This window comes from Lactuca virosa, chromosome 7 (assembly GCF_052849685.1).
Source record: "Lactuca virosa cultivar CGN04683 chromosome 7, Lactuca_virosa_CGN04683_v6, whole genome shotgun sequence".
Lineage (NCBI taxonomy): Eukaryota > Viridiplantae > Streptophyta > Magnoliopsida > Asterales > Asteraceae > Lactuca > Lactuca virosa.
In genome coordinates, this window is record NC_136432.1 from 249701584 (window position 1) to 249712676 (window position 11093).

General features: G+C 36.3%; 2 protein-coding genes across 4 annotated transcripts; both read left to right on the forward strand.

Moving 5' to 3' along the window:
- Window positions 1–4570: 4570 nt before the first annotated feature.
- Window positions 4571–8227, forward strand: LOC145124948 (dihydrolipoyl dehydrogenase 2, chloroplastic-like). Of its 3 annotated transcripts, XM_079060426.1 has the most exons (16): window positions 4571–5093; window positions 5381–5527; window positions 5635–5769; window positions 5878–5995; window positions 6090–6214; window positions 6318–6443; window positions 6521–6601; window positions 6720–6782; window positions 6897–6971; window positions 7063–7141; window positions 7229–7329; window positions 7398–7511; window positions 7623–7736; window positions 7833–7904; window positions 8012–8075; window positions 8184–8227. In XM_079060426.1, exons 1-15 carry the CDS (start codon window positions 4776–4778, stop codon window positions 8057–8059), a joined length of 1716 nt encoding a protein of 571 aa, XP_078916552.1. In that variant the 5' UTR covers window positions 4571–4775; the 3' UTR covers window positions 8060–8075; window positions 8184–8227. The 3 variants fall into 3 exon arrangements, with proteins under 3 accessions (XP_078916552.1, XP_078916551.1, XP_078916553.1); XM_079060425.1 differs by having other exon boundaries at window positions 8012–8227; XM_079060427.1 differs by lacking the exons at window positions 8012–8075; window positions 8184–8227 and having other exon boundaries at window positions 7833–7913.
- A 1562-nt stretch (window positions 8228–9789) lies between these two features.
- LOC145127708 (uncharacterized) lies at window positions 9790–10770 on the forward strand. Its single transcript, XM_079062855.1, has one exon. The coding sequence runs from the start codon at window positions 9790–9792 to the stop codon at window positions 10768–10770; it is 981 nt and encodes a 326-aa protein (XP_078918981.1).
- Window positions 10771–11093: the final 323 nt, after the last annotated feature.

Genomic DNA, 11093 nt, shown 5'->3' on the forward strand with positions numbered 1-11093 from the left:
GTCTAGCAAGAACTCGACGAGTTCTCCTTCAAACATAACATCGGGACTATCTTCATCTGGCTCGCCGAGTTCATCCTTGAACTCGTCGAGTTCATCTTCATCATATGAGTGTGACAAGTCTGTGACTCGCCGAGTTGTATGAACAACTCGTCGAGTCCGTCCTCATGGGTTGGGAGATTGCCTTGGACTCGACGAGTCTATTCATACACTCGCCGAGTCCCAAGATTTCTAGGCCTATAATCACGTGCATCCTTGTTGAGTCCCCTCCTAGACTCAACCAGATCCCTTCAAAGCAAAAGGTTGGGGAACCAATGCTCGACTCGTCGAGTCTCAAGAACGACTCGCCGAGTCCCCTAAAGTCCATGTCCATAAACTCGATTTTTGTTGAGCTCATCTCATCCAAAGGGTAGATCTGACCTCCTAGAGTCGATATAGAACGTAAAGTTAAGAACTTTACGTCCATGCATGGGTCCTTAAGCTCAAAAGACCCTAAAATGAGGTCTACAAGATGCATGGGGTTACTATGGCCCTAAGGTTTGCATCTTTATGCCATTTAACCCTCCCTAAAGCCTAGATCTGAGATAGGAACCACTTGGGACGTCCCAACACCAAGGACCAAGGTTTTTGGGCTAAAACCTTTCTTAATATGGGGACAAATAGATCTAAGAGAAAGAAGATCAAGTTGGAAGCTTGATTACCAGAAAAGATGGCAAATAGGGTGTAGTTCCTGGATCTACTCCTTCCCTCTTGAGTCTTCTATCTTCCACTTCTTCCACTAGCTTCAAGATACACCAAATAACACTCAAAATAACCAAGAAAGCTCAAGTTCACTTATGGAGGATTAGGGTTTCGAGGGCAAAGCTTGAAAGTGATGGAGGCTGGGGTGGAAGCCTCATAAGATGTTTAAATAGGGTGCAAACCCTCCAATTTAGGGTTTCACTCAGACAAATCCTACTCACCGAGTCGGTCTTCCGACTCGTCGAGTAGGTCACTTAATCCCCCGACCGAGTCGATCCTACTCGACGAGTTGGGCCTCCAACTCGCCGAGTCCAAGGGTAAAATATGAAGTTTGGCTCGAATTTAAATGCGTACCTGAGACCGGGTGTTACAGAGAGAGAGAGAGGGAGAGAGAGAGAGAGAGTTGTGGGCCAAATTAATCAATTATTTTCCTTTTACTTTAAATTAAATAGAAAAAATATAAAAAAAATATCAGAAGGGCATTACAGTTATTTCAGTTGACCGAGGGACAAAAAACGCAACGAAACTACCTCAAAAGGACCATCAATCCAAAAAAGTCGTGGTTTAGACTAAAACCCCAAAAAAATACATACCACAGTGACCATTTTTGCAATTTTGTCAATGGAAAAAGAAAAACGTTGGTAATAAATTAGAAAAATAGTACTCTTAGAACTATATTACACAAATCTAGAGTTACACACACAAAAAAATGGCTTGGAATGTTTTTGATCTAGTCTTATCCAATTTAAATATTGGTTCGAGTTTAAGCCGAATAGATAGTTTATTTAAACCGGTTTAAGAATATCATTGGTTGATCTTGTTTGGAAACCGGTTTAACAAATTGCCATATTTTATTTTTTCTTATCTTAAATGGTCATATAATCATTTTTTCTCCAAAATTACCCTTTTGCCCTTCGTTTGTTAATATATATATATATATATATATATATATATATATATATATATATATATATATATATATATATATATATATAGAGAGAGAGAGAGAGCGAGAGAGATAGAGAGAGAGAGAGAAAAGAGGGGTTTATTTGAGACAAAGACATTTTTGTAAGACCAAGGGACCAAATTTTGTCCATTGATCAATTTTGATCATGCGGTCCATAAAAGGATTGTGATTAAGGAAGGTAATTAATTAATTGTGAAGGGAAATTTTAGTCCATTTTCTAATTAGGAAAAATATACCCTAACTTACATCTTCTTTAATATTGATAATGTAACATAGAATGATGCTCTCCCTCCTTAATCGCGATTGCATATGTAGAAGTTGAAACTGAAAGCAAATCTATTTAGATTTATCCGTCATTTGATCAGATAATGACATCAATTATCAAGTTTGGAAGATGAAATTCTATTTTTCAGACAATTTGGTTCATTAATCCACTGTGATTTTCGGTCAGTAATTTTTCGTTTTCATAGATTTACATTGAGCAACAATCGTTTTCAACAATTATACACTTGTTCAACAATCGATGATTATTTTCTGTTCACAAAGAATGACATCAGATAAATTTTTATTGATTTACAAGCTTGATCATACTCTGATAGAAAATTGAATCTTGATTTTGTTGATTTTCATTAAAACAACACGATTAGAGTATGATATTCAACAAAACTATGATGTATTACTCACCCAACAGCCACGCCAATTCTCAACATGGTTCTTTGCCAAATATTTTAGACTCATCCCAAGCTTCTCCTAATCATATTGATTCCAATGAGAAGGCTCAAATTCAGGTGGAGCACACTATCGCTTCTGAAAATACCGAAAACCAAGACAATTAGCTTAACTTGGGTAACATTGTTTCATCGAATCCTTCAAGCTCTTCGTCCCCATATTGTTCTTTTGAAACTGATAGACATAGGAGGGTTATTAGACCTCCTAATAGGTTCACTAATGTTGCTAATTTAGTAGTTTATGCTTTCTTAGTTGCCGAAGAAATTGAAAATTATCAAGAGTCGTCATCCTATACCGAAGCAATTTCTACTTCTGATTCTGACAAGTGGATGACCGCAATGCAAGAAGAAATGGAATCTCTAGAGAAGAATCAGACTTGGGAACTTGTCAAATAACTAAAGAAAAGAATCCAATTAGGTGCAAATGGGTGTACAAGAAAAAGGAAGATTCCAATTTAAAGCCCGACTCGTTGCAAAAGGGTATAGCTAAATACTCGGTATAGATTTTACTGATGTTTTTCTCCCGTTGTCAGGCATAGTTACATTCATACTTTACTAAGCATTGTTGCAATGCATGATTTGGAGCTTCAACAACTTGATGTGAAGACCACTTTCTTACACGGTGACTTGGAAGAAAACATTTACATGGAGCAACCTGAAGGGTTTGCTATTCCCGGGAAAGAAGATTTGGTGTGTCAGTTAAAGAAATCGTTTTATGGCTTAAAAGCAATCATCCCGACAATGGTACAAGAAGTTTGATAACTTCATGATGTCTCAAAACCTAAAAAGATCATATTATGATTCATGTGTTTACCTAAAATTCGAAAAAGGGCATCCTATCTACTTATTACTCTATGTTGATGATATGCTTATAGCTGTAAAAGACAAGTCTGCCATCACCAAACTGAAAAACCAACTTAGTCGGGAGTTCGAGATGAAAGATTTTAGTGATGCAAAGAAAATACTTCGCATAGAAATTTCAAGGGATCGATCCATAGGTAAGTTATACTTAAGCCAAAACAGCTATATCAACAAAGTTCTACATCAATTCAAAATGCAAAATGCCAAACCGGTAAGCACACCATTTGCCGGCCATTTCCAACTTTCTTCTAGACTTTCTCCACAAACAAAATATGAAATTGATTAGATGTCAAATGTTCCTTATTCAAGTGTAGTTGGATCATTGATGTATGATATGGGTTGTTCCTATCCCGACTTATCACATGCTTTGAGTGTTGTAAGTTGTTTTATGGCTAATCTGGGAAAACAACATTGGAAAGTTGTTCAATGGATCTTCCGTTACATTAAAGGTACTTCTGACGCCTGTTTGGAGTTTGGGAAATCAACAATTGGTTTATGTGGATACGTTAGATTAGGACTCTTTTATTTAGTCTTATATATAGGATATCCGATCATCTTTCTGGATCATCATTTCATTCTCGTTTTTTACACCAACACAACCCATTGTAACCCTTAAAACTATAGTGTTCATTCAAAGTGTTTTTTTTCCCGATTTCGGGTTTTTCCACTATAACTCTGGTGTTACTTTGATTGGTTGTTTACGTTCTTAGTCTTACATATGGTCCATGACATGTAGTTTTTGTCACTAACTTCTAAAGCAGTGAATTCAATTTTTGAATTGTTGGACATGTTGTGACTTGATTAAGATATATAGATGTGATTTTCACTTGTTTAATCATCTTGATTAGAGTTTTTGTGCTAATAACGTGTTATAAATTCGACGTAATTAAAACAAGACTAAAACTCTAAGAAAAAAAAGAAGAAATATGATAATTTGATCACTTGTAAAATGTATTCAAATTGGTGTGTCTTTTTACATTTACAATGATGCTATTTATATTAGTAAAATCACTACGAATAATTAATAAGTTCTACTAACATATTTATCATTACATTTGAAAATAACTCATATATATTTGACGTTAAGGTAGAAAAGAAAATGATGCAATTTTAAGCATTTTTTTTATATTATTTAGTATTAAAATACCATGTTCTGTTGGGAAAACATCATTTTGAAGAGGGGTGTTCAATTTTGTTCTTTGTTTTTCGATTTCAAATTCAACCCAAATATATAAAAATAAAATTCAGTCAAAACTAAAAGTCAACAAACATCGTTCAACCGTTCCCAACCGTTTTGAAAATCTAAAACCCAAAAAGGCAAAAACTCACTCGCAGTCGCAGACTCCCTTCACTTCGTTAACTCCGCCCCTTACGACGGAGCTCCCGAAGCCACCCAAACCATTTTTTCAATATTTCTACATCTTCCTTCAATTCCCCTTTCTAAAACCCTATTCCTTTCTCTCTTCAATTTATTTTAAAAAATGCAATCTTCAATTTCTCTCTCACTTTCTTCGGCTTCACCGATCACTGCTAGATCCAACTGCGGAGCCGATCTCTTCTTGAGCAACAATTCTACTCCGAGTCAGCTGAGGTTTTGTAGTCTCAGAAGAGAAGCGTTTTCTGGTTGCAAATCGTCTTCTTCTAATAATGCAATTCGATTCAAGCAATCGCGTTCGACTAAGAAGGTCTCGGCTTCCTTGTCCGGAAATGGAACTCCGTCCAAGGGTTTTGATTATGATCTCGTCATTATTGGAGCTGGTGTTGGTGGTCACGGCGCTGCTCTTCATGCCGTTGAAAAGGTAATTTATACGACATACCTTATGGACGAATTTCACGATTCTACAAGTAACACCTTCATTGTGGAATCTCCATTCTCCATACATGGACGAATTTAGGTTAGGTATTTGTCTAAATTGTTGTAGTAGCTGCATCAACTCTTTATGATCATCCTAATATTACAAATGGATATGCAATTCACATTGTCAATTTATATGCTTCATTGCTTTCCTTACTATGAGACTCTGGTTGTTATGTCTTCCTGCTTACAAGCATTTTGTTCAAATCTTCATGCAATTGATTTCTACAGGGTCTGAAAACCGCCATCATAGAAGGAGATGTGGTTGGTGGAACATGTGTTAATCGTGGGTGTGTTCCTTCAAAGGCCCTTCTTGCTGTAAGTGGTCGAATGAGGGAGCTCCAGAATGAACACCACATGAAGTCATTTGGTTTGCAGGTATATCTATATCTATATCTATATCTATATCTATTTCCCACCACTAAACTCTTTCCTTTTTAAGCTTGAAATAATCTACTACATTTCATACTTCTTTACATCCACAGGTTGCTGCTGCTGGATATGACAGACAAGGGGTAGCTGATCATGCCCAAAATCTGGCTACCAAAATCAGAAACAATCTCACAAATTCAATGAAATCTCTTGGTGTGGACATATTAACAGGTTTTGGTGCTGTTGTGGTATGTCCTCAAATCCAGCCTTTCATTCTTTTTTTTTTTTCTTATTAAGTGAACTAAATGTGACATGATACATTTGATGAATCTTTATTTGGTTATGAATCTATGCAGGGCCCACAGAAGGTGAAATATGGAAAAGTTGGGGGTACTGAAACAGTCATTACTGCAAAAGATATAATCATTGCTACTGGTTCAATACCCTTTGTCCCTAAAGGGATTGAAGTTGATGGTAAGTGCTTTTTTATAACAGCAAAACATTAAAAAAGTAAACAAGAACATTAAAGAAGTGAAGCAAAGTAAATTTATCGATTAGCTGATTTCAGGTAAGACTGTAATAACAAGTGATCATGCACTGAAATTAGAGACAGTTCCAGAGTGGATAGTTATTGTAGGAAGTGGTTACATTGGACTTGAATTCAGTGATGTTTACACAGCACTAGGAAGTGAGGTGAGACTGAAGCTGAAGCTTCTCATATTTCTAATTAATTAGTTTCCAATTGACATATAATAATAGAGTATAATTTTATGAAGAAGTTTCTCCTTTCACACAGGTGACATTTGTAGAAGCTTTAGATCAGTTAATGCCTGGATTTGACCCTGAGATTGGGAAATTGGCTCAAAGGGTTCTTATAAATCCTAGAAAAATTGATTATCATACTGGCGTATTTGCAACCAAGGTATTGCTCTTTCTTTATTTTTTATATCAATATATTGATTTTTATGATATATAGTTTTTTTAATTTGTTGTTGATAGATTACTCCAGCAAAAGATGGAAAGCCTGTGACAATTGAGCTTATTGATGCAAAGACAAAGGAGCCAAAAGATACATTGGAGGTGGGTATATATCATGATCCGGAACTATATGAATAAATTTCAGATGATCTTTTTATAAAAAAAAAAATTATGTGTTTTTAAATATATTTTACCTCTGTGAATTTATTATTTGTTACAGGTAGATGCTGCTCTTATTGCAACTGGAAGAGCTCCATTCACAGAAGGACTTGGTCTTGAGAGTGTAAGTGAACTTATCAATACATTTACAAAGCTGCATTTCTTAGGGTTTAGGGTTTGGGGATGTTTTCGATTATGAAAATACAGAGTGCATTATCGTCTTTTTTTATTTTTATAGGTGAATGTTCAAACGCAACGTGGGTTTATTCCTGTTGATGAACGCATGAGAGTGATTGACTCAAAGGGAGAACTGGTATCGACATAAAAATTTGAAATGGATTTTTTTTTTTTTTTTTAAAGTTTATTTCTTTAAATATAAAATGATAAAATATGGGATTTTTTAGGTCCCTCACTTGTATTGCATTGGTGATGCTAATGGAAAGATGATGCTTGCTCATGCAGCAAGTGCCCAGGGTATTTCAGGTATCTTACTCATTACTATAGGGACAATGACATTGTGATTTTCCTTTAATACCCTTGTATATCAATAATTGTTTTTTATTAATACAGTTGTTGAACAAGTTTCTGGAAAAGATCATGTTCTAAATCATCTGAGCATCCCAGCTGCATGTTTTACACATCCTGAAATCAGCATGGTTGGACTAACAGAGGTGTGCTTTGCATTTTCTGTATTTTTTTAAATAAACATTTAATTTTAATAAATTAACTTACAATGTAGCCCCAAGCAAGAGAAAAAGCTGAGAAGGAAGGATTTGAAATCAGTATTGCAAAAACTAGCTTCAAAGCCAACACTAAAGCCCTTGCAGAAAATGAAGGAGAAGGAATTGCCAAGGTTTTTTTTTTCTTCCGAAAAAGACGGAAATGCCCTTCTAGCCCTAGCTAGAAAGTTTTTTTTTTTTTTTTTTTCCACGTGGTTAATTAGAATGTTTTCATGTTTGTACAGATGATTTATAGAGGTGACAGTGGAGAGATCCTTGGGGTCCACATATTCGGAATGCATGCTGCTGACCTCATCCACGAAGCATCAAATGCAATAGCTTTGGGAACACGTATACAAGTAAATTTCTTTCTAATTCTTTTGTCACATTTTCAGGTGTTTTCTTTTATTAAAAAATGTAAATTAATTTTCTTGAATCTTGCTTGAATCATGTAGGATATAAAGTATGCTGTTCATGCGCACCCGACTTTATCTGAAGTCATTGATGAACTATTCAAATCAGCCAAGGTAGATTAACATACAAAATCTAATATAATAATTAAATAATTAAACCCCTTAATCTTATTAGAATTATATACAACAACTTTAAAATTAACTTCAACATACTGGTGTAGGTTACAGGCTATGTTTCTAATGAGGCACGTGAACCGGTTGCAGTTTAAGATTCATGAAAATGAGGTGAAGTACAAATTGAAAAATTGAAAATTTGAAAATTTGAAAAATTGAAAAATGAACCATTTTTGTGTTTAGAAATATTGTTTTGATTTTATTTAATTCGGTGTACAGAGTTTTTGGCTGGATTAAAGATATGGCAAGTATTTATGCATTAATTTTGATCCACACGTAAAGGAAATAAAAATTTGTAACAATGATTAACCCCTCTTTAGAGTTTAGACCATCAAGATGATGTGGATAATAATGCGACGTGCTCTATAAATTGGCTAATAATTGATTCACTTAACCCGTTTTTTCGTTTTTTTTTTTTTTTCACATATAAATAGACATTTAGTGATATGTGTGATTGACGTATTTGGCACAAGCTTGGATGTGTCTTGGAATTTCGAGGAGGGGGTGTATTGTAGATCAATAAAACAAGTGATCAAATTGTCTATTCATTTTCCATGAAAGTTATCTCCATTCTATGTTTGGGCTCAACAACGATTTTCGTAGGATAAAATGATCCCAAAACACTTTGATTCTTTTCGCAAGAAAGAAACCAAAAACCAGTATTGTATTAAGAGTCGTTATAAAGTTCGTAAGTTTCAAAGTCAATCCTCTATTCGTATTAATGAAATCCATAAAATAGATAGGATGATGAAAAAAAAAATACGGGAAAAAAAATTAGTTACCGAGAAGTTATAACCATTTTCCAAAATTTCTGTATAGCAGATTTGGTATACAATAGCTTTGTATAGTATTTTTGGCATACAACAATTTCGTATAGTAGCTTCGAATAACAACTTTGGCATACAACAACTTCTTATAAGAGCTTTGGCATACAACAATTTCGTGTAACAGCTTTGGGTATACAACAACCTTGACCATACAACAATTTTGCTTTAGCCATACAATAGTTTTTTCCTTAGCCATATAACAGTTTTGCTACTTTTTACAAATTTTCCTTAAGTTCTTGTAAGATCAAATTGGTCTTAGCCATGTCAATATCGATCTTTCTAAACTAATTTGCTACTTCACAATTCATTTTCTACTATATTCCACTTTTCCTTGGACCTTAGGTGGCTTTGACCACATTGCCTTAAGTTTTTTCCACTATATCGTGGGGGGCTCCTTTGGACCCTGGGATGTGGGTGTTGCTCCATTGACCACTACATTTCGTCTTTTTAGGTGCAGACTCGCTTTATACAGTATAATTTTGCAATCAAACGTACATTAGACCGTAGTAATAATTCCTTTTAAAACTAGTATAAATTCCAATCACATCAAAAATGACTAGGGACACTAAAATCACTATCATAATGATACTTACAAGGATTATGTACTAGTTGTACTATTGCATACGACATGTCTACTATTGCATACGACATGTCTACTAGAGTCACAAGTTTCACTTATCTAAGGCCGGACGGTATTAGTGTGGGGAGACGGTACGGGACGTTTCCCGCACAGGGGAACACCGCACCGTGGGTGCGGGAAGGTAGGCGCGGGAAGAGGGTGGGGGGTGGGGATCCCGCGTTCTCACTCCTCACATGATTGGTCTGTTTATTTTTTATTATTTTTTTTATTGCAATGGGTTTGATTCCATTCCAACGGCTATATAGCCGTTAATATATATAAATTGTTTTTTTTCCTTTTCTTAAACTATAAATACCACAACATCGAACCATTTTTTTAACCCATACCATAAACTTCTCTCCAAAAAATTTTATTCAAAATGTCATCATCTTCATCATCCGATTCGACGGCTGTAGAGGAGGCTAAGTTTATCGGTTCCGTCATGGCGAAAACGGTTGCATACTATCAAAACCGACTAGGCGAAACATCACGTGCACGATCTAAGCCAAGAAAGCCGCGGTTGCGTAGAAATCACGAAGCCGGACACGATCGCCTTATACAAGATTATTTTGCAGATGACGCCATCTACGCTGTAAGGTTTCGACGTCGGTTCCGGATGAGGAAGGAACTATTCTTACGTATTGTTGGTGATTTGGAAGGCCTCTTTCCATATTTCCAATGGAAAATGGATGCAAGGCGGATAAAAGGTTTCTCTCCCGTTCAAAAATGCACGGCTGCAATTCGTCAGCTAGCATACGGCATGGAAGCAGATAAATGGGACGAGTATTTTAGGATGTCAGAGCATACCGTGCGGGACTGTGTGTACAAGTTCTGCAAAGCGATCTGTTTGGTTTATGGGCAACGATATTTGCGCAAACCAACTATCAACGATATCCACCAATTGTACAAGGTGCATGAAGGCAAGCATGGATTCCCTGGAATGCTAGGTAGTATCGATTGCATGCATTGGAGTTGGTCATTATGCCCCAACGCATGGCGTGGTCAGTACATGAGAGACGACCACAAAGAGCCGAAGATCATTCTAGAGGCTATCGCATCACATGATCTTTGGATATGGCATGCATTCTTTGGTCCAGCTGGTGCAAACAATGACATCAATGTGCTAGACCAGTCGCCGGTATTCAACGATATCTACCTTGGAAAGTCGCACGATGTACATTTTCAAGCAAATGGGGTAGCATATAAGCGTGGATACTATCTTACTGACGGTATATATCCTCCCTTGTCTGTTTTTGTGAAATCGTTTACATGTCCTAACGACCCGAAAAAGAAAAAGTTTAAAGAGGCGCAAGAGTCAGCTAGGAAGGATGTGGAGCGAACATTTGGTTATAGCACGTAATGTATGCATGTATCATATTGCATAATATGATTCTTGAAGACGAAGGAAGAGCGATATGCCGGTACAACGAAAATGAAGTTTTGCCAAATGTCGAAGGAGTAGCCGTTGGTACACAAGAGTATAGGTGAATAGAAGAGAAGCACACAATCGCGACATTCATCACGCCCTTCGTGCTGATTTGGTGGAGCACATTTATAGGGCTCATATTCACACCCCGTTAGAGTTTCCTCACGATGATTTGTTTGACGAATCAGACGAGGATTCTGATATGTTCGTCGAGAGTGAAGATTCCGACGACGAGAGTGACGCTGGGGAGAATGATG

What these genes read in the sequence shown, in the direction of transcription:
- LOC145124948 (XM_079060425.1), top strand. Translation starts at nt 4,776, where the DNA reads ATGCAATCTTCAATTTCTCTCTCACTTTCTTCGGCTTCACCGATCACT. An exon ending in CTGGCGTATTTGCAACCAAG is followed by an intron (nt 6,444 to 6,520) that starts GTATTGCTCTTT and finishes TGTTGTTGATAG; the next exon opens with ATTACTCCAGCAAAAGATGG. An exon ending in AGCCAAAAGATACATTGGAG is followed by an intron (nt 6,602 to 6,719) that starts GTGGGTATATAT and finishes TATTTGTTACAG; the next exon opens with GTAGATGCTGCTCTTATTGC.
- LOC145127708 (XM_079062855.1), top strand. Translation starts at nt 9,790, where the DNA reads ATGTCATCATCTTCATCATCCGATTCGACGGCTGTAGAGGAGGCTAAG.